This window comes from Canis lupus, chromosome 1, assembly GCF_003254725.2.
Source record: "Canis lupus dingo isolate Sandy chromosome 1, ASM325472v2, whole genome shotgun sequence".
Classification (NCBI taxonomy): domain Eukaryota; kingdom Metazoa; phylum Chordata; class Mammalia; order Carnivora; family Canidae; genus Canis; species Canis lupus.
Genome location: NC_064243.1, coordinates 106,227,307 through 106,253,135, shown reverse-complemented (window position 1 = coordinate 106,253,135; position 25,829 = coordinate 106,227,307). Strand labels below are relative to the sequence as shown.

Below are 25,829 nucleotides of genomic sequence, written 5' to 3'. Positions count from 1 at the left end.
AGAGCTGCTCAGCAGCAGGCCACTCTCCAGGGTCCCCTGCTAAGTCCTCATGATCAAGTATATATACACTGCCTCATGTGATGCTGCATCCCCAGGGCATCTGAGAGCGCCTAGCACACAGTGGCACTCAGTACATGCTTGTCCGAGAAATGAAGGCATTTAATTTTCCAGCAGCTCTATGTTATTATCCCCATTTCACTGATGACAAAACTGAGGCCCAGACAGTTTCAATAACATGTCTCAGGAAGAGTTATAAGTCAAACCTCAACTGTCCCCCACAATCATAAGTGCTAGTGCTAAGCAGATGAAGGGGAGAGTGGAAGAGCATTCTAGAAAGAGAGAACGTCAAGCGTTGAAGGTGCTGAGCCAAGTGAGAGTGGAAGGGGTCAGTGTGAGGGCCCAGAGGTGCAGGAGGCCAGAGGCCGGTGGAGTCTTGTCCTGGAAAGTTCTCAGTGAGGCTCCATCGGGGAAGGTAACAGGTGGAACAGCTGGGGAACTGAGCTCTGATGGCATCGGGCTCCACCACCTGTGACATGTGGCATGTGCTATCCTTTCTGGAGTTAGATCACTGACAGTCCCAGGGGTGTGTGGTCAGGCCTGAGACCGAGGCACCCTGGGCACCACTCGTGTTCCAGCCCACAGCACAAACAGGAAGGAATCCCACTCTGCTTGCTTCGGCTCAGAAAGATTCTAAATCTAAAGTCGGGCCAAGGAAAAGCCCCAAACTGGAAACAATCCAAATGCCCATCAGTAGGAAATGGATGAAGACTTCGTGATAACTTCATCGGACAGGATAACATCCAACAAAAAAGGGGCAAAAAGGGAAGCACTGTGGCTATGGGATACGACAAGGGATTCTGTGTGTGAGGCTCAAAAGTGAGAAACCTGGGGAGGGGCTGTCTCATTGTATTTCCGTGAAATGGGGAAGTAATCCTGTCCTCATGTGGATAAAGAGGTCCAAGTGGTGGAGGGGGAAGCACCCCCAACTCCCCCGGCTCAGGGTAAATGCTCTGCAAATTTCTCTTTCTATTCCCTTTCTTTCTCTGGGGGCAGGAGAGCAAATCGCAGTACAGACTTTTGTCTTCAGTTTGCAGAACATTTCGTACATATTAAGTATAACTTTCCCGTGATTGCAAAAAGTACTAGGTACCCTCACTGAAGAAAATTTAGATGCCAGAGAAAGTGAAAAGAAGAAATTCTTCCATAACACTAGTGTAAACAGAAAGGCAGTACTAACATTTCGGGGTGGTCCCTGAGTTTATTTTTGTTTTTGGTGCAGTTTTTTTTTTTTTTTAAATTTTATCTATTTATTTATTTGCGATAGTCACAGAGAGAGAGAGAGAGAGGCAGAGACACAGGCAGAGAGAGAAGCAGGCTCCATGCACCGGGAGCCCGACATGGGATTCGATCCCCGGTCTCCAGGATCGCGCCCTGAGCCAAGTGGGACGTCCTACTTGCATCCTTTGAAAGCTCCGTATCATAGTCTAAGCATTTCCCTGTGTCATTTGATATTCTTCGAAACTATGTTTTAAGTAGACATATGACATTCCATTGAAAGAGTGCACAATTCGCTTCAATGATGCTTCCACCCTCTGGCCCTTGGGGCATCCTTTGACCTCACTCTCTGAAACACCTCCAAGCACTTCTTTTAGGTGGGTGGGTTGGTTTCTTAGGACAGAAGCACATTCTCCTTGTCAAGAGCCCACATGACCCTGGGCAGCTCCCTGGAAGCTCCATGGCTTGGTGTACTTTGTGAGGTTAAGTATATATATGCATGACCTCTGACCCGGCGATTCGCCCTGGTGTATATGTCAAAGATGTTATCACACAGCTCCTAAAGGGGTCCCCAGAGAGAATTTGTGGTGGAGGTAGCTCCAGGCCTCCTTGGGGTCTGTCCTGACTCAGAGGTGGGGGACAGGAAGTAGGGGGCACCCATCAAGGACAATTCTGCAGCAGAGTAGACACACTCCCAACACACACCAACACACACACACACACACACACATCCCAATGTGGATGGCTCTTAAAAACCCAGGCTGAGTGAAAACAGTGAGACAAAGAAAGCCATCTATAATGCAGCTTCATTTACATAAATTAAAAATACATGCACACAAAGCAACAATAAGCATTTTGCAAGAACACACACAAGCAGAAAGATCCACAGTAAACACATTAGGATGGCTGGCTCTGGGGAGGAGGGGAACAGATTCAGGACCAGGGTACAAGGCAGTGAAGGAGGGAGATAGAGCGAGGCCTCATGGAGGAGGAGCAGGCTGAGCCAAGGAGATGGAGGAGTAGGCCTGTCCTAGGCGGCTGTGTGAGGGCCATGGCAGGTGGCCTGAATGGCCTCAGGGCTGTGCGGTAGAGGGAAAGGGAGTCTCCAGGCCTCTGCCTAGAAGGTATCTCTGCAGGCTCTGGGCTTGCACACCCTTGTCCCATCTCAGAAACAATTTGGGGGGCCATAGAAAATTGCAGACAGTTAAAAATCATTTTGCTCATGAAGGGCATTAAAACAACCACTTCCACCACAGGCTGTCCCTGTCGTGTTCCAGAATGGTGTTTTAACCCTCCCCAAAGATGGATGCCACTGTTCTAGAGAGGCTGTTGCAGGCACTCAGGGCACTTGGAGTGTCTCTAGCCCCCTGCACTTCCTGTGCCCGGGCTCCTAGGGAAGGTGAAGGGAACTCAGGGCTGCCCCTGGTTCTCACAGGCACTGCAGGGATCCCTCCTTCTGTGCACGTGTGCGCGTGCGCGCGTGCACCCCACGCTTCCACACACACACACAATGCTAAGTCCCCAAGGTGGGAGTTCAGGAGCTGGCCTCCCTTCCCTAGACAAATATCTGCTGAACATCGACTGTGCACCAGGCTCTGTTCCATGTGCTGAGTGTACAGTGGGGAGGGGGGTGAGGTCCCCATCCCCATGGGAATGACCATCTGTGTGGAGCAAGTGACCACAGATAGGACAGGGGAGGCTCTCAGATCCCCAGAACTCAGGCCATTTCTATGTGGCTTTGGTGTCTGTGCATACCCATGTGTGAAAGCATGTGTGTATGTGTGTATATGTGTGTGTGCGTGTACATATATACACTCCCACGCAAGTTTGGGGGAAGGGGAAGTACCAGCCATTGTGAGGGAGGACAGCACTCAAATGAGCAGGACACCCAGCACTTGTAAGGCAGCGCCTCTCTTATCTTCCCTCTGACCCTGAGATTCTACTTCTAGGAATTTATCCCATCGGCAGAATCCGGAAAGTTCCAAGAATGTGCACCAGGGATGTTGACCGCAGTGTTGTTTCTATCAGTTAAAACCTTGGAAAGAAGGGACCTAGTGAAGTAACAGGAAGGTCTATGCGCTGGGATCCTGGGATCATTAACACTGACATTTTAGACGAATGTTAGTGCCAGGGAGAAAGATGTTTGTGTTACCCTCTCAGGTGTCTAAAGGCAGCTGCCAACCGGTATAAAATGATGTGATTTAATTTTTTTTTTCCAAATGTAAAAAAAAAAAAAAGCCAGAAATGTGTTGACCAGTGCTGCCCACGGGGCACACACCGAGGGCCTGCGTGGAGAGGATGGGAATGGAAAGACACCAGGTACTAATGGGAGTCACTTGTTTGTCAAATTCCTCTTGGCTTTTGTCCTTGTGTTTTAACTTAGGTGTATTTTCTAGTTTTTCTAAATTAATTTGCATTCATTTTGTAATAAATAATTTAAACAGCCATTTACATGGGCACAGAGAAGAGCCAGGAAGGCTTTAAAATAAAATATAAACAGGAGTTATTTATATCTAGGTGGTGGGACTAGGGATGACTTTTTTTCATTTTTTTATTTGGATAATTAAAATGGTACTTCGTCAAGCTCCCCTGATGGCTCCCTTGGCAGCACCCCTCCCCCTGCCACCAGCAAGGTGTCCCTGAGGGAGACCAGTTCCACTGAAAGTTCACAAGTGTGCACTCTTGTGGACAGGACACTCTCCGCCCTGGGGGAACAGGCAGTTTGGGGGCTCGGTGGCTTCTGGGGTAGGGGTACAAGCACACACAAAAGTGGGTGTTTCACAGTGCACTTGACACATGGCTATAGCAGACCTGCACATGACTTATAAATAAGTTCACCTACGTCCATGGGGCTCCTGTGGACATCCTGACACGGATGTGGATCAAAAGTCTGGAGGCCAGGGGACTGGGAGACGGGGTGACAGACACACAAGCAAACAGGCCCAAGCAAAGGGGCCAGCTCAGACCTAAAACCTGGGAGTCATCCTCTCTTCCCTCTTCCCACACCCACTCTACTGGAAAATCCTGTTGTCTCTACCTTCAAAACAGACCCAGAATCTGCCCACTTCTCACCACCTCCACTGCAACCAGCCTGGTCCCAGCCGAGCTCCCAGCATTTCTCTCCCTGAACTCTGCACCAACAGAGAAACAGCAGATCTGGGATTCAGACCTAGGCCCCCTGGTGCTGGATCCATGTGCTCTTTAGGCCTCTCACATCTCAGCCAGAGAAACCACATCAGGAGCCTGTCTGCCCTCTACTCAGAGCTTCCCCTGGTTCCTGTCTCATTCAGAGAAGAGCCCAAGTCTTTCCCATGACCATGAGGCCCTACAGGATCTGCCACTCTGCCCTCACCTCTCATCCTCTCCCCTGGCTCCCTCTGTTCCAGTCACACCAGCCCTGTTGATGTTCCTCCCACACACCAGGCAGGCTCCCACCCCAGGGCCTTTGCACTTGCGGTCCTCCCTACCTGGAATGCCCTTCTGCAAGACTCCACCTTTATCGCTCAAATGTCACCTTCTCCATGAGGCCATCCTCACCTCATATCTTTAAAGCTGCAGCCAACCACCCCTCCTCCTGCACCCACCATCCCCTTCCCCCATCTGTTCCCTTTCCCCACAGCCCTCCGCATCCTGAACACATGCCATTTACTTATCATGCCTATGTCTAGGATGCAGGTGGGGGGAGGGTGCAGGGCTGGTTGTCCTAGAGTACTGCTCCCTACCAAGAAGCCAACCAGGAGATATTTAACAAACACAAGTGTCCAGGGCAAGGGCACGGATGTCTGGAAGGGGAAGCTGTGGGCCCAGATTGGAAGGTGGTGAAGGGAGTCTCAAGGGCGGGACTCAAGGGCGTATTCAGGCAGAAGTGTAGCCTGAAGAACTGCTCAGCCCTGGGAGGGCACCTGGTGTCAACTTTGAGGCTGGCAGCCTGAGCTGAGCCATATAGAATTTGAGACACAATAAAGACACAATAAAGAGCCTGGACTTCATTCCAGAGTCCAAAAACCTTCAGAGGGTTCTAGGCAGAGGTAAGCACCCCTCAGTGGCCACTGGGAGGCTCGATTGGGCATGCGGGTAGGAGCTGGCAGGGCTGGGGAAGTGTTGCTGGGGTTGCCATTATGAGTCTATGGGTGGAGCCTCATGCAGAGCTCAGCAAATGTTTGCTGGACTGAATTGTTCACTGAACTCCCCAAAGAGAAAACGGGCCAGTTCTATCGAGGATACACTGCCGTGGCTTTGGGCTGCTGGTGGGGTGGGCTCAGTAGCCCCAGAGCACAGATGTACCTCCTGACGCTCTAACATCTCCCTTTCTGGTAATGTGCCATCCCATTTGTTCATGGTTTATTCCCTTCTGCAAGGTAAGCCACCCAGGAGCAGGGAAGGGTCCTGCCCATCCTGGTCATGACCTAACACAGGGCTGGGCACAGAGCTGGCGCTGGTACCACGTATTGATCGCCACAGGAGTAAAATAAAGGATGGAGAGGGACAGACAGTGTCCAGAGAACAAAGGTGTGTACGGGGAGAATGAAGTGAGGGTGTTGGCCCCCTTCTGGGAGTCAGGGGCAGGTCAGCTTAAACCAGTGCTTGAGAATGTAGGGTGGACTCCAGGCACACTGGGAGGCGGGCCTGGAGCCGGAGGGGGCAGGGATGGGGCAATGGGACAAGGTCCCTTGTCTCTGGACCCTAGCTCTGGCTTGGGTCCTTGCCCTGTAGCCACCCAGGACGGCCTTCTTGACTTCGGCAGCCCCCTTGGCACTGTGCCCCTAAAAGATCCTCCCTCTTCTGCAGAGGGGAACCCATTCCCAGGACAGTGAGATGGGAGACACTGACCCCTTCCCCTTCCAGGGACAGACCAGGAAGTGCCATGGAGAAGGAAAATGTTAGCTCCCAGGGGCCTGGGACATCACACAGGAGCCCTCTCCTCTCTTGGCTTTATGCGCCAGGGTTCGGAGAGGCTTGCATGGTGTGGGGCACTGACCACATGCCTTTAAAATGGTGGATCTCAACTAGGGCAATCCCTCTGTTTTCCCAAATATCTAGCAACATCTGGAGACATTTTGGAAAGTGGGGGAAGGTGCTACTAGGATCTCGTGGCCAGGGATGCTGCTCAACATCCTACAGCACTTAGGATGGCCCTCACAACCAGAGACAATCAGGCCCCAAATGCCAATAGAATAGAAGAGAGACCCTGCTTTAAAAAAGCACCTCTGCCCTCACAGCATCGTATATAGTCCACCTTAGTCACAGTCTCAATTAATCAGGTGGCAAGTGTCCGATTGGAGCACCAGCCATGTGTTGACATGGGACTAGGCATGTGGGAGTGCTGAGATCTCCAAATGTCACACCACCTCTGGGCACATGAGCTCCGCACTGCACAGCAGATTAGTGCTTGCCAGGTGACAAAAGATTATAAGTCCCTGACAAGTATGAAACCCATCAGCCCTCATCCAGTCCCTTGAGGCAGGTCCTCTGTCATCCCCATTTTTCAGATGAAGAAACAGAGGCACAGAGTCATGCCCTCACAAGCCCAAGGCCCTGCAGTGGGTGTAGCCTTGCAGAGCACACAGATGCCTTGTGCGAGTGAGTCGGGGGCCAGGTCAAGGGCTTGCCTGTCCTGAGCTGTGGAAGGCAGGCAGGTGGTCCTTCCCAGAGGCCCAACAGGCTGGCACAAGACAGGGAGCCTCGCTGGAGAAAACCCAGACAGGCTGAGATCAAGTTAATAGGATGAAAATAGAACCTCATAAGTACCAAAGGGACGGCCATGAAGAGCTGGAGGGAACACCCAAAGCTCAAGCAGGAGGAACCCAGCCACCACCTGTGCACTACCACTACTCCCCACCTGTGTGCCCCCCCACCCCCACTGGCTGCCGGCCCAGCTCACCTGGATGCCATTCTCCTGCAGGTTCAGGTACCGCGTGTTGACAGGGATGCTGGCTGGGACCTCAGCCAGCTCTCTCCGCGTGCAGATCACTCGGCTGGCCTGGTTGCTACAGGAGCAGGCCGCAGGACAGGAGGTGGCCGGCGGGGAGCCCCCTCCGGCTGCCAACGTCATGGCCACGCCGCCCCCGCCGGCTCCCAGGGGTGGGGAGAAGAGCCAGAGGAAGAGCAGGGCCCCATGGGGCCAGGACATCCTACCGGGCGGCAGTGGGGGGCACGGGGAGCTGCGGGCGCACGCCATCCTCAATGTTCATGCTCCGCGTGGGCGCCGGGGGGCTGTTGTGGGGAGAGAGAGGGAGAGGCTCAGTGAGGGACAGGGACCCTGTGTGGCACCCTGGCTTCCCCACCCCCAGGCAGCTCTCTGCCACCGATGCTGCCATCCCCACCCTGCTCTGCTCAGGACCCAAAGCGCGGGGCTCCCTCAGCCCCATGGAGGGACAACCCACCACTGAAGGAGGCAGAGAGAGGGGCTAGCCCTGCCCTCCTGCACTGTCTCATGTCATTCCTGACCCAAAGATTATACCTATTTCGCAGAACTGACAATGGAGACAGAGGTGGGGTGGGGAGAGAAAGGCTACCCAAGGCACTTGGCCAGGAATGGAGAAGTCAGTCAGATTTAAAACTTAGTTCTCTGCATGGTTTCAGAAAGGTAGAGAAAGAGAGATGGAGGGAGAAGAAGAGAGACAAACAGACGAAGGGACAGAGGAAGGGTGGCATGCCAGGTTGCCAGGTCGGGAAGTCTGGCGGGGTAGGGGGTGAGGGGAGGGGGCGTTGCCGCCTGGACTCTGGCTTCCCTCACAGGTCCATCCAGGTCCCCTCACTGCCTGTAGGACCTCCTGTCCCCTCACCCAGCTCCCTGCCTGCCCAGGAGTGATTGCAAGAGGCAAGTTTCCCAGCGGCACCAAACACCCTCCACTGGAGGCCCAGCCACAGGCTGCTCTTCAGACTGTGGTCACCCCTCTGGCCCAGCCAGCCACGGGCCTCACAGCAGCCAGAGATCTGAGTTAGACTCAAAGGAGGAACTTGAAGAAGGTAGGGTGCCAGACAAGGTGACTGTGGAGGTAAGGTATGGGCAGGAGAGGCTAGGAGGCATCGCGTGGGTGGGAGGGAGCAGACTGGAGAAGACAAGGGTGGGGAGGTGGCCAAGGGGGGTCTGGGATGGCCACACCCTCAGCCCCCACCCCCACTGGCCCTGGGATTGCAGGTGCCCGTGTGGAAGGCAGGTCTGGTGGGTTCGAGCCAGCCGCTGGCTGCCTGCCGGGTTGGTGCTGGGCAGCTGAAGGGGAAGGGGCTGGGGCAGAGCTCTGGGTGGCGAGTGGGCGGGGTGGGGTTAGGATCCTACCAAAGAGGACCCGCGGACCATCACAACAATGGCAAGAGCTACAATAATAGCTCCTGCGTTAGGGTGAGCCCTTTCTCGGCCCCAGACTCTGCACACACTGTGTTCTCATTTAAGCCTCACAGAAACCGGGAAGCTGTTGGGACGCCCAATCTACAAACAGGACACTGAGGCTCTAGGAGGGGGGCAGCTCATTCCATCGCGCACAGAACTGGCCAGGTGGTGGCAGAGGGGGACTGTGGCCCTAGGTCTACTCTCCCTTCCACGCAGCATCTCAAGTACACACGCAAGTGTACCCACATCAGCAGGCTCTGCTCCAGCTCCAACTCGAGTTCCCCACTAGTGATGGGGAGAGGGAGGTGGTCTGCACACACATGCACAGCCACATCAGTGACACGGGCACACTGTCAGGCCCACTGACAGCGGACTCTCAGACCCACAGACACAGGGCCACCCCCCTACCTGCCCAGTGCGCGAGTACATGTGCGTCCCTGTGAGCGTGCGCGTGCTCGCATACACACACACACACACACACACACTCACTTCCTCCTCCTGCAGTGTTCAAGATCATTTTAACTCAGATAAAAATGTGTGTGCGTAGTCTGTGTGCCTGAATGCATGTGTGAGAGCCAGAGCTGGAGACAGGGAGACAGAGAGACACAGGGACAGAGGGACAGAGGGAAGAGGGGGGGAGGGGTGGATTCTGAGTCTGTATCCTGGACTCATTTTTCTCCAAGGGGAGCTGGGGGGGGGGGCGTGTGCGTCTCTATCTGCGAGTCATGTGAGCACAGTGGGGTCTTTGCTTCCCAAGTGCAACGGGGAGGTCTATGCTGGTCTTCATCCTGCACCCACCATTCCCTTCCCACCTCCTAAGGCTGGAGATGACCCAGCCCACACCTTTCAAGCCTGGGGAGCCGGTGCTGCTCAAGGGGGACAGAAATTGCAGCTGAGGGACCCACAGGCCAGGATGCCCGCAGCAGCCACCCGAGGTTGAGGCCGGCTGCCGCGTCTCTCCCTCTGCATCTGTCACCATCTCTCCAGCAGCCAGCCTCCATCCCTCCCCCCGCATCCCAGCTTCTGCAGCGGCTGGGCCTCCCGCCCCTTCCCTCCTTGCCCTCAGCCATCTCCGTCCTTGTCCCCCACCCCACAGTGAGGGACACTCACCCCAGTGGCTCCGCTTCCGCTGGGCCTCTCCCTGGGCCCCAGGCCCCCCCCTCCACATGCCTCCAGCCGGCGGCGGCGGGGGGGCTCTGTCTCCCCAGTTCTCCAGGGCTTCCTTCGAGGTTGTGCTGGGGGGGGCGCAGGGGCTTCTTGGGTCTCCCCGCGCCCCCCCCTCCTCGCCGGTCGCCCTTCCCACCCCGGGAAGGCCCGGCTAGGCCACTGCAGCGGTCTCCTCCTCCCCTCCCTGCTGGCCTCCTCCAATCTCCTACCCCCACCCCCACCTCTACCTCCACTCTCCCCCAACCACCAGCCTCTCTTCTCTCCCTCACGGCCCCCGGACCCCTCCTCCTCTCTGCCAGTCCCCTGGCCTTGTCCCTGTCCACCTCCTTGGCCCCAGCCCCCCCTTGCAGGCTCCCCCTCACTGTCTCGCCTCCCTCGGGAAGACCAGGCCCCCTCGCTCCTTCTCCTCCATCTCCTCCTCACTCTGGCTCTGTCCCCATCACCCTCTCGGTGGCTGGGGAGCCCGTCTTGGTCAGATTCTCTGTCTGTCTGTCCGTCTGTCTTGGTCTCTCCCGGCCAGGCTCTGTCTCTCTCTTTCTCCGCGATTACAATTTCTAGTCACACGGCAGTGCAGAGCCAAGCTGTGCCTCAGCTCCCTCCCTCCCCACCCCCTCCCTCCTTCTTTCTCTCCTTCTGAACGGGGAGGGCGCCTCTCCTCCCTCTTCAGCACCCCCTTCCGTGCACCGAGAGGCCTCCCCCTCCCCCGCTAATCAAAGGCTCCGTTATCTAATTAACCCATTGGTTCTGGGCGGCAGGGGAAGGTCGGGGGAAGCGGGGGAGGAAGGTTGATGGCTGGGCTGCCCTGGGAGGGGGGGTATGGGCTGTGCCAAGCCCGGCCTCGGCCTCGAGCCTCGTGGCACAGACTCCGCTGCACAATGGGCTGGGCCGCTGCTGACCCCACCCCCCCACACCGCGGGCCACAACCACCCCTCCTGCACCTGTCCCCCAGCCCAAGGGCAGACTACTGAGCACAGTCTCCCCGCAGGAGCTACCTTCAGGACCCCAGAAGCTCCCAAATCCCCTCACCATACCACACAGCCCTTTACTCCCACCCCCACCACTGATATACCAGCGAACCTGAGCCAACAACATCGTCACCCAGTCCTTCAGCCAAGGGCCAGCCCCCATTCATGCCACAAAGAAACCCAGCCCCAGATGCAGCCCTCTCCCCTGGACCTTAGCCAGATCCGGATGGCCGCCTCCCGGTACACTTCTGCAAAATGGGCAGGGCAGCGCGTTCATTTACTGGATTCATTCATCTGCCCATCTACCCCCCCCCCCGAAAGATTTTCTGAGTCCCTACTACGTGCAGACACTGGTGTAGATGCTGACAAACGCTACCTCCACACTCAAAACCTGGACATCCACAGGCTACAGAAGACAAGTAGCTACAGTAGAGTACATGGATCAAGTGCCAGTGGGGCTGGGTTTGAATCCTGCATCTGCCGTTTCCTTGCTGTGTGATCTCAGGCCAGTGACTTCATTGTTCTGAGCTGCAGAAGGTGCTGTGAGACAGGGGTAATAATAGTATTGGCCTCATAGGGCTGTTGGCGGCCGACTAGCTAAATGCTCAGCAATGCTGCTCTCTACCTTTCCTCTACCTTTGCAACACACGCAGATCTGGCCACTTTTCATTCAGCACCCCCAGGCCACCTCCCAGCACCACCCCCATCTCCCTCTGAGACCAGAGTCCTTCCTCACTGGTCTCCCACTTCTGTCCTCCCTCCCATTCTGTTCCCACAGACAGCCAGGGGAGGGGGCGGTCCTGTCAACATCCAAGTCAGACTCTGCCCCTCCTCTGCTCCACAGCCTCTCAGCTGGGCCAGTCTCACTAGGTGGCAAGGGACATCACTTTGGTTTCCAGGCCCTCTCTCCCCAGGCTGGGCTACTTCTCTGACTTCAGCCCTTGCTTTCTCTCCTGTTCACTCACTGACCTCAGGCCACACTGGCCTCTTCATAGTTTTGAGAACAGGCTGCATACGCTTCTTGCTCTTCCCTCTATCTGGATCCCAGAGGGTCCTCAGTCTGTGCCTGCCTTCTCTCATGCCTCTGATCAGATGTCACCTTCTCAGTGAGGCCATCCTGATCACTCAAATCACATAGCACCCTGCCCCTCTCCAAAACCTTCTCTTCTTTACTTTCCTACATAATATTTATCAGCATCTGGCCTTTTACAAGCCCACACTTGAGGGTAAGCTCCCTGAGGGCAGGTGCTGCATCTGTTTTGTACAGTTTGGATGAATGAATGCACGAGTAAGTTATCATTGCTGTTCGTCTATTCGTCACAGACTAACCACATTTCTTCATACAGTCACTCAGAGACACACTCACCCAGCCATATCCCTTGCTCTGCACCCCCAGGCCAGGACACACTGCTGCATGTCTCAAGCTTATATCTCAGCCATCCCCGATCCTGAGGTCTCCTCCCATCCCAGGAGGCCTGCCCAACGGAGGGGGCACATCCATATGCCACAAACACAACCGCCTTCAGCTTGATGCCCCGTGCCCACGCCATAGCACTACCTGGATGGCCAGGTCCCAGATATTATCCTTTAGAGTCCTAACAGCAGGTCCCCAGAGCAGCTCCTGTGTCCCACTAAATGTCATGCTCTTCGGAGAGTTGCACCTCAGATACCACCTGTGTGAGCTATACTCCTGAATACTGCTGGGTGCCAAGGAGATGCCTGTCCCCAGCTGTCCTCAGATACATGCCTCCAACACAGATGACAGGACTGCCAGCTAGCCCTTCCTCTTCTGGGCACGGAGTACACATCTGAGTGGTATCAACTCCTTGAATACCATCACCACCAATAATGGTAATGTCCACCACGTACCTGGCACTTCCCAGGCACCATTCTAGGTGTTGTACTTGGAATAACTAGTTCTCCCATTGACCCTCTGAGAGAGGCTACTCTTACCCCATTTCACAGATAGGAAAGTTGAGGTTCAGAGAGACAAAGTCACTTGCCCAGGGCCATGCACAGCTAGGTAACGGCCCCTCCCTGGTCAGTGTCCCCAGAGCAGAAAGGGCCCAGAGAGCCCCAAGCTTGTCAGGACAGCACCCACAATTCCCATGGAAGTTCCTTGGGGGCACTGAACAATGCCCATCCTCTGGCCAGCCCAGCCTCATCCTTGCTGCGCAGAACGTGACAACCCTACCCTGCTCCATACCCTGCCGGCAGAGGTCATGGGATCTGTCCTCAGCAATCCTCTGCTTGTCACAGTGCATCCCTCACCACGATGCAACATGTTCGCTGAGCATCCACTATGTGCCGACTGCTGTGCTAAGAACTGCCCACACCTCCAGCCACTGGTTTCTCTCCGTGGCCTATTCTCATGTCCAGTTTACAGATGCAGCCGCAGATCCAGAGGGCTGAAGGCACTGGCCGGTGGTCACACAGCCTGTCCGTGACCCTGCTGGGACAAAGCCCAGGACCTGGCCAGGTCACTGTGCTGCCTCTCTCACCCCCCGCATTCCAGCAGAGGCCTCTTGCTTGTTCTCTGCCCCTACCTGGTGTGAGGAATGAAGTAGAGCTGGAGAGGCAAGAGGCCCCAAAGAAAGAAGAGGCATGCAAGGCAGAAAAGGGCAGAGACAGAGGCAGACGGAGGAACAAAGACAGAGGGCTGGAGACACACATGACACGCGACTGTCCACGTGAGGGGGCAGGAGAGAGCAGAAGTCTATGAGAAGGGCAGGAGAGCAGAGAAACCCTGAGAGGGAAAAGAGGACCAGGGGAAGGTGTGTGGCTGAGGTCTCACCAGCTTCTCCATCCTCCCCAGCCCAAGCCCCAAGAGATCTCGGGCACTGTGCCTGAGAGGATTCAGGCAGATGGCGGATCGGAAACTTGGGGGCCCAGGGGAGGTGGGGTGAGGAGAAAAGGGAAGCAGGGAACATTCCTGTCAGGCATACTCATTTTTCTGGGGGGGAAGTTCAAAAGGTGAGAGAAAAGACAGGAAATTGACTGCCATCGCAGCAAGAGGGATGGAGGTTAGATCTAAAGAAGAACTTCCCGACTGTGAGGGACTGGGGCGGAAGTGGAGCCTGGAGCCGGGAGGGTGGAGAGACATCAAAGCCAGAGAGAGCTGAACACTTCTCTCTCTGGATGCCTGTCATGTGCGCAAGGCTGGGAGCTGTTAAGTTAGTGGGGGGAGGGTACGGGCAGAGCAGGCTTTGGGGACGATGAAACAACTTCACACATGTGTCCCTTGGAGCCAGTCCCTGTCCTGAATACTTTTCAAATGAAAGCAACCCCAAAGCCTGGAGAATTGACAGTCCCCTAACTTTTGAGATGGGGGAACCCTGGGCAAAGGGCTGCCCAAGCTCCTCAGAGCTGCTGCTGAGGAAACAGGTGGAGGGGGCTCAGCCCTTGACTCTCCCCAGCCGGAGAGAGTGGGTGGGTCACTCACTGGCCAGCAGCAAAGTAAGGCGGGAGGGGCGGGTGGGTGACTTGCTAGGAGGAAGATTATCCCAACTTCCCACACTGAGGCACTGCCTTTCCTACATTCATTTCACAAATATTTACTGACTGGCCCTCACCTCCCACCCTCCATGCTCCAGCCACACTGGCCTCAGGAGGCTCCGACGCCAGGGACCCAGGGACGCCAGGCAGCCTCGGAGGTTTGGCCCAGCTGTTCACTCCTCTACCTGGCTGCCTGGAGCGAGTCTCCGTTTGTCGACAGGGTTTCTAGCCCCGCGCCTAGCCCCGCGCCTGCCCCCGCCCCTGCCTCTTGCACTTGCACTTCCTCTGCTGCCCAGCCCTCCGAGGGCCAGAAGGTACCCTACAGACAGCGATTTGTTCCGTCCATTGTTTGTCTCCCGCCAGAAGGTGAGCTCGGCAGGCAGGGAGTTTGTCTGGCTTGTTCACTGCTGCGTCCCCCGTGCCTGGGACACGCAGGCCCCCACGGTGCCTCAGTGGACACTTGCAGAAAGAAGAACGAGTGCGCGAGCGCCCCCTACCGCCAGGTCCCCCGCTGGCGTTGGGTGTAGGTGCGGCCAATGAGACCCGTGCTGCTCAGTAGGGAGTTAGTGGTCCACAGGGGAGCCTCACGAAGGCTGAGACGGTGAGCACAGGGTGGGGTCCCGGGAACCTCTAGGAGAAGCACTGCCCCTAGCCAGTGGAGGCGAGTCGGAAGAGGGGATGTCAAAGCTGAGACCTGAAGGATAAGCTGGTGAGGTGTAGGGGCCAAAGAACTTCTGGATTCAAAGGCCTGGGGGCCAGAGAGGCAGGTGGGAGTGAGGGAGCTGCAGGGGTCCAGCTCAGCCACAAAAAACGTCCTACCTCCACATTTGGCTGAGAGGCAGGGGTGCTGGGGGGGGGGCGATGTTGAGGCAGGGAAGGGGCAGGGTCCTCTCTGACTGAGAAAGACCCCTCTGAGTGAACTGGAGTAAGGCTGAAGGCTGGGGAAGAGCTGGGCCAAGGGTCCAGGGGAAGAGGCAGAGGCCATGGCTGGAGCTTTGGGGATGGAGAGGAGGGAGACAATGAAAAGATACAGCAAGTTGGCAAAAGGGGCAGAACTTGGAGGAAATGCAGGAGGTGAGGCAGAGGGAGGAACGAAGTTCTCCTTAGAGATCTGGGGTCAGATTCTAAAAGCCAGGAAAGGAGAGAGGGCCGGAGAGGAGAGAGGGCCGGAGAGGACGCCAGGGGTGGAGGAAGAGAACCAAGAGGGGACCTCTCGACCAGGACCCCAACCCTAACCTTGGCTGGTATGTGGCGACTCCACTTAGGTCAGCAGTCCAGATGTTCCAGATGTTCTGGGAGCAGTGGTGGAGGGCTCTGGTCAGACCCTGGCTGTGAAGCCTTGGGCCAGCCCCTTCATTTCTTTTCTCGTTTCCTCCTCTGTAAAACAGATCCTCGGGGACACTCAGGGGCTGAGGAGTTTCATGAAGCTCCTCAAGGGGGCCCAGAACAGGGTCTGGCTTCGCAAGTGATGAGCAAGGATAAGCAGGACTCAAGGCCTGGCTGGTCCAACCCTGTGTGACTGCCAGTTTTCTGCTAGGAGCCTTGCTGTCACTCTATTTCCTCATCTGAGAAATGGGAATTAATAGGGTACCACATGACAAAGGGCTGGGAGGGCGAGGGGCTAAGGGACACAGGAAGGCCTGACAGCAGCAGCTGTCTGCCAGCTGGTATAGAACTGTTTCATGATCTACTGAGTTGCTGTCCAAAGGAAAGCTCTGCAACTATGGAAATGCTCTCTCTATATCGTCCACTATGGTAGCCATGAGCATGTGTGGCTAGTGAGCACTTGCTGGGTGGTGAGTGACTGAGGAATTGAATTAATTTAATTTAAATTAATCTAAATGTCACTGGCCACACGTGGCTGTGGCTGCAGTGATTATGGTATTGGACAGTGTGATTCTAACTACTGATACGGCTGTCCCATGTGTCTGGCTGGACCCCAGTCCTGCTTGAAACTGGTTCTGCCTGAGTCCCCAAAGCTCGGGGTCCTTCTGCTCTTATGGGATCCTCCAGGAACCAAGGAGATCAGCTCTGGAGAAATGAGCTTTACTGCGGGTAAGAGGCCCAGGAGCCAGGCCAGCTCTGCCTGTGTCATCTGAGGCCTGCAGAAAAGGAGCTACAGGAGCTCCACTTTAGTGGAAGGGCATACTGAGGCCTGGTGACATCCTTGCTGTACCCATGAACACCCAGACCCGGCACGCTCCAAGTTGGAAGCTCGATCTCCAGGCCCCTGTATTCTGTGTACACGCTGTGATTCTGTGAGGCTCTGGGATGTGTGGGCAGTGTCACACTGCTGAATCGAATCTACTTGGGAGAGACCTAGGGCCTGGTCTGGTATGGGAGGTTTTCAAAACAGGTCACTGGCAAGCCTCTGGCAGGGGTGTGTGAGGTGAGTTTGCAGGTGGGAGGAATGCAGTGCAAGCCAGTTTGACTGTGGTCTCCCTGTTTCCTTCTCCCCTTATACCCCGGAAAGGGCAATTTTGCAATTCATTTTCTACCTCAGGATAGAACTAACCATCTTTATAGTTAACATACTAACTTATAGTTAACTGCATAACTAACTTTAAAAAGTTGAGGGGGGGCGGGGAGATGTACACTAGAAGTAATAAAGAGTGGAAAACCATTGAAACTGGAGCAGTGTCTCTCGGACATCCGGACATCCACGTGTGTCCAGATACCTGGGATCTTGCTGAAGTGCAAATTCTGATGGGGGTGGGGACGGTCTGGGTGCAGCTGAGGGGCCTCCTTTCCTGGGGCTGCTGGTCCTGGAGCACCCTTGCACTCCATTTCAGGATGAATCACGAACTCTCCTCCTCCCTCTCCACTTCTCTGAGGAAGAGAGTGCTTAAGGGTGAGCTAGACCCTGGTGAGAACCTCAACTGCCACAATTGCCAGCCATGGAGCCTTGGAAAGGGATAGCAGTGCTTGGGGCCTCAGTTTGCTCATCTGTGAAATGGGGAAAACAGCTAATCTTCCTTCAGGGGTGGTGAAGACTCATTGGTCTGATGTCTGTGATGGGTTCGGCGCAGTGCCTGGCACACAGACAACTCTCGCTGAAATGATTCTCTAACTGTGAACATCCTCCTCCTCCTCCTCCGTGCCATCACACCATCATTCTAGGATGATGGAGAGCTGGAAAGAGTGCTGGTGTCCTGGAAAGTTGGGTTCAAACTCTGACTTGCCACTTGCTCACTGTGGTCTCCCTCCTGTCCCTGCCAGGCTCTGTCCGTGTAATGACACCCAGCTTGGTGGGAACTGATGGTGACACGTCCAGTGCTGGGCACTTAGATGACAGTGATGTTAAAAGTTATTTATTCTGGGATGCCTGGGGTAGCTCAGTGGTTTGGCGCCTGCCTTTGGCTCAGGGCGTGATCCCAGGATCTGGACAAGCCCATATCGGGCTCCTTGCATGAAGCCTGCTTCTCCCTCTGCCTAGGTCTCTACCTCTCTCTCCCTCTCTCTCTGTCTCTCATGAATGAATAAATAAATAAAATCATTTTTAAAAAGTTATTTATTCTCACTGGATCAGAAGAACAAATCTCTTCCTCATTCTATGACTCAATCTCCCCCCTTCCCATATGTAAATCTAACATTTCTGGCTGGATCATTTATCAGGGAGTGGAGGGACCATTGAATCACCTGAGGAATCTGTCCCTGCCCCACCAGCTAGACATGGACTGGACACCCTGTACCTGGCAAGGAAAGCCCACTGTGAGAATCGAGGTGGGTGGGTCCTTTCCCCTGGGGGCATGAACAAGACTAAGGGGCAGGGAGTCCCTGCATTACAGGAACCCTAATGTCTCTTTTAAAGTCTAACCTTCTGTGAGTCTACTGTTATTAACAATCTGATTATTGTTATGATTAGCAATCCCAATTTCTACTTAGAGGGCCCTATGGATGCACATTCCCCTCTGGAAAGCAGTGGTCTCAGCTGGGGGAAGCAATCTACAGGGTGCCACGCCTGGGTTTGCAGTCCCAGCTGAGCCACGTCTTGCCCAGCTGTTGACATTGGGCAAGGGGCCTCATCATTCTGAGCCTCAGTGTCCCTGTATGTCCAACTAGGGATGACAACTGTGCTTCCCTTGGAGGTCCACCGTGAGGAGTAAATGGGACAGATCCACACAGAATGCCAGCACACAGCCTGGCTCATGGTAAGCTCTCGATGGATGTTAGCTCTTATCATCTTGAGCCATGTGTTTGAGGGTTCTAGGCAAGAGGAGGGCAAATCTCAGCATTTCCTGCCTGGGATTTGCCCCTCGGGAGAGCTGGGGCTGGCACTGCTCTCTGACCTTTGTCTCCATGTTTGAACAAGATGCTCCAAAGCCTAAGTTCAGCTCCCCAGGCAGGAGAGTGGGCTGGGGGCTTCGTTGGGGAAACAGCTCAGATGGGAAGGGAGTGGCCTGGGCTGCTGGCCCAGCTCCACCTCCCTCCCTCTCTCCTCCTCTTCTGGGTCATATACACGCTTCCACTTCCTACTGGGCCCAGCATTCTCACACTTGGCAGCCCTCTTGGGGACCCAGTGGTCCCCTGGGATGGACTCCTGCCTGACCCCCAACTGCAGGGTCCCTTCCCAGCCCATCTCCCAGGCCTCCTATGCAGCCCCTCCGCCTCCACCTGCCATGACAACAGTTGCGCGTGTGGGTTTCCAGGCAACAAGGGGGCATTTTGCCACTGTTCTTGCTCTTTTGCCACTCCCCTGTCTGGCAGAGCCACGCTACTCTCTGAGACCTGTAAGGGAAGGGATAGGGGCTTCTGTTCAGTGAGGATGGAGGGGCCCTAAACTCAGAGATGAGGAGGTGTCCACACCACCAGAGAGGAAATGAAAATGCACTCCTACCGCCTGAAAGGGTGAAGCTGGAGGAACTAATGCTGGGCCCAACCACTGTAATGGCCCAACAGCTACCCTTGTCATCTGCACCCCGACCTGGAGGTGGGGCCAAATGCAGCCCCTCTGAGAACAGAGCCCCAGGCCTGTCACTCTGCCCCCTGTCCTCTAGGACCTACACCTGGACCAGATGAACTTCCAAATATTCACCTGTCCCCCAACACACAGAGAAACTACCCCTGCCTGGGCTACAGTTCCACACTAGGGGGACAAGTGTGGGGTCTGTGGCCCTCCCCAGCTGTTAGCCAGCTCAGCACAGGCTGTAACACCGAGTCTAGAACCCTGCAAGGGGCCCTGCAAGGGGTGGGTTCGAAGCTGACCCTGGCTGTGGAGAACTTGTATGTGCCGTGTATGTGGTTGTGAATTTATACTTTGGCATGGCAGGGGGCAGGTTAGCTGAAGCAGGGCCTCTGAGCTAGGGCAAAACTGCCAGGGGTGGGGGGATGATGGGGCAAGAGGGACAGGCAGGCAAAGCCCATGGCGGAGGGGCTCAGATTTTGGAAAGAAACCCAGAGAAGAAGCAGCAAGGAGAGAGTGACAGGGCAAAAAAAAAAAAAGAAAAAAAAAAAAAAAAAAAAAGAGCCACGAGGAGAGGAAACAGCCAGGATTGAAAACTCAGCTGTCTATGGAGCCAGAGCTGGAGCCGGGCAGGAGCTGGGCAGGTAAGACAGACGGACGAGAATAGGGAGTGGTGGCCCACTGGCACCTGAGCATGGCCCATGGCTAACCCAGAAGGAGAATTTTTCAAAAGAAGCTGATAATCTGGATTTTTTGTGATGTGACTGACATAGAACATTGTATGAGTTTCAAGTGTACAACATAATGATTTGATACTTGTGAAATGATCACCACAGTAAGTCTAACATCCATCAGCATGCATAAGTACATTTTTTTCCTTGTGATGAGAATGGATTTTTATGTGAAATCACCTTTTTTTTTTTTTTTTTTTTTTAAGTTAACAACATATGAAATACTTGGAAAGCACTTGGGGGAAAGAACACTCCCGGCCCACAGGCCAGCAGGGTAAGTGCTCAGGAATGTGGGAAGGTGAGTGCAGGGAAGAAGCTGCAGGAGGCAGGGAGGAGGTTGGAGGGGCAGGGTGGATGGAGGTGAGGGAGAGTGACACAGAGGAGGAGACAGTATGCTGAGCCCAGAGTGGAAACTGAGGCAGGTTTCACAGCAGATGGGCTTTGAGAAAGAAAGACTGATGCATAAGTTTCAAGGTGTAGCTGGTGAGGTGGGGGCAGGAGGCACTGGGCTGGGGGAGGGGGAGAGGTCATGGGGGAATGGGCTTGATAGAGATGGGAGGTCCCAGTGACACCTTATGACAGATGCCTGGCCAGAGGCAGGGAAGGGTGAAAGATGCTACAGGATCATGGGATCATGGAGAGGGCTGCCATCCCAGCAGGCAAGGCAGGTGAGCACAGGGGTGGGGAGGAGGGGAGACAGGAATGAGGAAGGTGGCAGGAGAATGGAGCCAGGACACTGGAAGAAGCCCAGAGGGTCCCATCCGCCTCCCGCACCTCCCAGAGATGTGTCAGTGGCCCTCTGATTTCTGCTGTCTTAATTCTATTGTCTTCTCTGACAGCAAGGAGACCCCTAGAAGTCCTCTGACTTGGGGAACATTCTTCCAACTGTCTTTGGGTGCATTAAGCGTGAGCACAGGAGTCCAGCAGGGCTGGATATCCAGTCGGCACATGCCTATGCCCCTCTCTTGGGCTGGTGGGGGGGGGGGTGTTGACTGTGTGCAGCTCTGTTACTGCATTAGCAGCATGTGGGGCTGCATCCCCAGGGCTCCAAGGCCACTTCCGTACCTCTCCCTTTGTGTCTCTTTGTGCATGGGAGTTCATGAGGCAATCATGTTTGAGGGCCTCTCTGACCAGCGGGATTCTCTGTGTGGTGCTGCCTTTGTCTCTCCCTCTGAGCCTCTGTATGCGAAGGACTGTGTGTGTCTCTTCTGGTGTACCCTCTCCTTCTCCCTGCCCTGCTCCTTGCAGCCTCAGGCCCCGTTCAGAGGGTTAAGATGGGACTGTGGAGTCGTAGGTGTACACGACTCCAGGTCTTTCTCCTGGCCTCTGGCTGACTCTGGGTACTGCAGCCCTGTTTGTAACTGGGTCTCTGGCTGCCAGTGAATAAGTGTGTGTGTGTGTGTGTGTGTGTGTGTGCTCGAGTACCTCTGCCTACACATGCCTCTGTGTCTTTCTCACACTCTCCCACCCTCTGCCTATGGCTGATACGGGTCCCTTACAGTTAGACACTGTGCCTCTAATCCCCCCTGCACCTCTGGTGGTGAAGTGAAGTGTTCTCTGGCTCCTTCTTGCCAGCACTGTGGGTCGTAGGCACCCTCCCTGAGTCTGTGGCTCCCTGTGTCTCTGCCTGGCTCTCTTGCTCTCCCTCCTCTGTGTGTGTGGATGGTGTGTGTTCCCAACTGACTCTCGCTTTCTTTCAGAAATTAAGTGAGTAACTCTGTGTATGTCTGGCTCCGTGGTGATGCACCCTAATTGTGTGAGTGTGTCTGTTTGGGAGTCAGGTCCCCTCTCTCTAGCTGTTGCCTCTATCTCTCTGGCTCCCACCCTTCCCTGCCTTGTTTGAGGGTCTGTCTCAAAGCCTTCCTGCTGCTTCATTCTTTGCCTCTCCTTTTTGAGTGCGCTGTGGACAATCAGGTGGCCAGGATTAGAGGAGACCCAGGGAAGAGAAGAAGGAAGGCGGGAAGGGGAAGAGAAGGGTGCAAGATGTAAGTTAGAAGGAGCTAGGAGACAGAAGATGCCACAGGAAGAGGGAGGGGCCCATCCTGGCCATGGTCCTGGGAAGCGGGGAGTTTTTAGGGGGGGAGAGGATGCTGCCGGCTGCCGGGACCAGGAGGGAAGCAACTCCGGCTACTCCCAGCTGCCGCTGGAGCCTGAGTTCCTGTCTGGCGGCTGCGCGGCCGGGACTAGGGATGTGAGGCGCATAGCAATGGGGCGCTGCGGAGGCTCGACTGCAGCTCCCAGCTGGGGAGGGAGGGTGGGGAGGGGGCTGTGGGGCAGCCCTGAGGCTCCCTTGCCCCTCCCCCTTCCCAGCTGGGCTCTCCCCAGGGGATTTCCCCACCCTGAGAAAGTGTCTCCCGGAGAACCGGGCCTGAGGCTGCGGGAAGCAGGGGAGGGAGAAGAGGAGGGTACACCAGAAGAGCAGCAGAGGTGGGGGTGGGGAGAGAAGGGTCAAGATGGGAGTGGCGGAAAGAAAGGGATGGGGGTGTGTGGGGGGGAAGAGGGGGCTCAGGGGCAAGGCGACTCAGACCCACAAGAGAGACTGGCTGCGCTCTTGGCAGGAGAGAAGGGAGGAGCCCATGGAAGGGGGTCTTGCAAACTTGGGTGGAACCCTGGACAGAGCCTGGGCCTCGTGGTCCTGGACTGAGGAGTTGGAAGGAGGCAAGCGTCAGGAAGGAGAGGTTTCAGAGATGCCCCAGGACTGGGAGGTCTGGGGTTGGGGGATCCCACGGGGCAAGGAGACAGGGAGACAGGGAAAGGGGCTCTGAGTGAGGAAAGGTCATAAAAGGCGATCCCAGACACAGATGAATATGTGAGAGAGACAAGCTGGTGGTAGTGCTAGGGAGAAACACCCCTCCCCAACATACACACTCTCTCACACACACGGATCCTAAGCAAAGAGGGGAAAAGACAAGGGTTCCTGAGACTAACACGGTAGGGAGTGGGGCTAGAGGAGAGAGGGGTTAAAGTCAGGGTCTCCTGGAGAGGTCAAAGGAGCGGATATCTGGTGGGAGAGAGTCAGAGACGGAGGTGAGAGGACCCTGAAGGGAAGGTGAGGTGCAGTTAGAAGGTCTTAGAAGAGCAGGTGTGAGAGTGGAAAGCCAGCAAATGGGGGGGAGGGGAGGTCCCCAAGAGGAGAGGGCTAAGGATGGTGGGAGGGAGGTAGTGGTTCCGTGGAGACACATGCGGGAGGATAGAAGGCCCCAAAGCAGAATCGGGTCAAGAAAGGGGGTCTGGGGAAAAGGGAAGGACAGGGGTTTCCTTGCCCACCGGTAGGGGTTGGGGTACCCCAGAGAGAGAGGGGCTGAAGATTGGGGAGGGGGTAGTCTCGCTCCCCAGTCACCCCCTCCGTCTTTCCCATTCTCACATCCCAAACTCCCCGGTTCTCCCTGGTTACCAAGGCAACCGCTCCTGCCAGGCGCGGTCACCAAGGAAACCCCGTGCCCGCCTCTCCCCCTTCCCCATCACTGGCGTGCCCCCCCACCCCAAGCAGCAGCCGTGTGGAGGTGGGAGGGGCAATGGTGGGGGAAGAACTCGGGCTCCCACCCCAGGAAGGGGGGCCCACATCTACACTCGGCTAGCCCCCCCACCCTAAGCCTACATCTTCAACCCCGCAGCTGGATACGCGCAGCGATCACCGGACGTACACCCCCCCTCCCCGCCCGTCCCGGAGGCAGCGGCGACCCCCCAAGACAACTCGCATGGCCCAGAGAACCCCCACCCGACTACCTCCCCCACCCGCTTCGGCTCTCCATCAGGCCCCGCCCACTGTCCTCTGCCGCCGACCCCCCCCCTCCGGGAGGAGGCCTTAGACCACGGTCCCCTAATTAAGAATGCCCCCCACCCACCCTCCGCGGTTCCTCCCGCCCCCACCCGGCGCCCCTTGGCGGCTACTCACAGCGAGGAAAGGGGCTCCTTCTGGGGGGCAGCATGCCCGGCCCGCGGGGGGAGGACCCCCCCCAATGAGGCACAGGGATTTGGGGTGCGAGGCCCGCTGCGGGGAGGCGCGGGGGGCGGGGCTGCGGCCAGGCCTGGGTCTCTTGAGTTCTCCCCCCTCCCCGGCTCCTGGATGGGGAGGGGGCTTGCTTCCGCAGCGGCAGTGGTGGGGTTCGGGGGGCCGCTCTGTCTCCTCGCTCGCCCGCCCGCCTGCCGCCCGGCCCGGCGCCCTCGCCCGCCGGCCCGCCGCCCGCCTTCCTTCTTGCCTTCCTTTCTTTCCTTCTTTCTTCCCTTGCTTCCTTCCTTCCAGCCTTCCTTCCTTCCTTCCTTCCTTCCTTCCTTCCTTCCTCCCTCCTCGGGCCGCCGGCGCCGCTCTCCCCCCACCCCACCCCCCCAGGCCCCGGCCCCGGCCCCGGCCCCCGCCTCGGACGGTGCGGCAGCGACCGCGAGCAGCCGAGAGCGGCGGAGACGGGAGCGGAATACTGATGATGGAGGGGGAGCGGGAGGGAGGGGAGGGAGGGCGCCGGGAGGGGGGGGAGAGGCTGCCCGGGAAGGAAAGGAGGGGGGAGAGGAGAGAGGGGAGGGAAGACAGAGAGGAGGAGAGGAAGAGGGGGAAGAGAGGGGAGGGAGAAAAAAAAAGCAGAGGATGGTTAAGGGAGAGCAAGGGGGAGGGACAAGAGGGTGGAGGGGGAAGGGTGGAGGGGTAGAAGAAACAGAGGAAAGAAAAGGGAAGGGAGAAGAGGGAAGGAGGAGAGAAGGGAGGAAATCGGTATGGAGAGGGAAAGAGGGGAGGTAAGGGGGAAGGAAGGAGGAGGAGGAGGAGAAGGGGGAGGGGAGGGGAAGCAGGGGAGAGGAGGGAAGAGATTGAGAGTGGGGAGAGGGAGGGACTATGTCCGAGACTGAGGGGAAACAAGCGGAGTAACTCTTAGTACACCTTTGGTAAATATTTGCAGAATGAATGTGGGAGGGACGGGAGAGGGAGATGATACAGGGCAAGAGGGGACAGGCAGAGGAGGAGGGAAGTGGCTAGGGGACAGGGACAGGAGTGGGGCAGAGGGGGAAGGAAGCAGGGCCCCCTTGGGGGTCGCAGTGGGGAGAGGGAGTGGGGGCTAGGCTATTAGAGTTAAGAGCCAGGGGGAAGCTGGCAAGATGGGGAAGAGGGCAGGGAGGAAAGGAGCTGGACAGAGGATGGAGGAAGACCCATGGTGGGTTGGGGAGAGGACAGACCCAGGGCCAGGGAGATGGGAGCCGTGGAGCTGGAGCTCTGATGGCACTAGGTAGTGGGGGCCTGAGGAGGGGCACCAGGGCATTCCTTGAACCCCACTGTGTGCTTCCTTCATACCCCCACCACCACCCTCAGGACCAAGAAGGAGCCTCATGGGATCCCTGGGTGGCGCAGCGGTTTAGCGCCTGCCTTTGGCCCAGGGCCTGATCCTGGAGACCCTGGACCGATCCCACGTCGGGCTCCTGATGCATGGAGCCTGCTTCTCCCTCTGCCTGTGTCTCTGCCTCTCTCTCTCTCTCTCTCTCTCTCTCTCTGTGTGTGTGTGTGACTATCATAAATAAATAAAAATTTTAAAAAAATAAAAAAAAAGAAAGAAGGAGCCTCACATCCATTTTCTACACAAGGACACTGGGCTCTCAGAAGCCCCAGGGCAGGATCCAAATCCAGAGTCCTGGGTTCTGGAAAGGAATTGTGGAAGATCTCCCTGGCCCAGACCTGTCAGGTGGAGGCTCCTGGAAGCAGGCAGAGAACAGAGCCCCACAGCCTCCCCCCTCATCCTCTCACCTCCCCCAGGTGTTGGCAGCGGGTGCTGGGGATACATTTAGAGCTGTGAAGTGACACTGTACCTCGGGTTCAGGGAGGTGGGGAGGGAGGATGCAGAGGCCCAGAGGTCACCTTGCTTTCTCTTTGCCCCATCAACTCTCCCTGTACACTCCCCTAAAAGACTCAAAATTAGGGGGTAATGAAACCCAGAAGGGGGCTGAAAGGAGGCAGCCCTATCCAGGACACTGAGTTTCCTTCTGGG

General features: G+C 56.2%; 1 protein-coding gene and 1 long non-coding RNA gene across 7 annotated transcripts in view; one reads left to right on the top strand and one right to left on the bottom strand.

Moving 5' to 3' along the window:
- LOC112645103 (uncharacterized) overlaps positions 1 to 25,829 on the top strand; it is a 57,065-nt gene that overhangs the window by 3,324 nt on the left and 27,912 nt on the right. For all 3 annotated transcript variants that reach the window (XR_003126969.3, XR_003126970.3, XR_003126968.3), the window contains exon 2: positions 20,073 to 20,140. This is a non-coding gene — a long non-coding RNA (uncharacterized LOC112645103). The remainder of the gene's footprint in view (positions 1 to 20,072; positions 20,141 to 25,829) is intronic.
- The window catches only part of LRRC4B (leucine rich repeat containing 4B), a 62,124-nt gene that overhangs the window by 14,418 nt on the left and 21,877 nt on the right, over positions 1 to 25,829 (bottom strand). The window contains exons 1-3 of one of the 4 annotated variants that reach the window (XM_049108738.1): positions 23,762 to 24,176; positions 9,716 to 9,840; positions 7,157 to 7,488 (exon numbers count right to left, since the gene is read on the bottom strand). In XM_049108738.1, coding sequence (XP_048964695.1) covers positions 7,157 to 7,453 — 297 coding nt within the window. In that variant the 5' untranslated portion in view covers positions 7,454 to 7,488; positions 9,716 to 9,840; positions 23,762 to 24,176. Of the gene's footprint in view, positions 1 to 7,156; positions 7,489 to 9,715; positions 9,841 to 10,195; positions 10,378 to 23,761; positions 24,177 to 25,829 lie in introns of those variants that run through there. The other 3 variants (XM_025424135.3, XM_025424136.3, XM_025424137.3) reach the window with 3 other exon arrangements.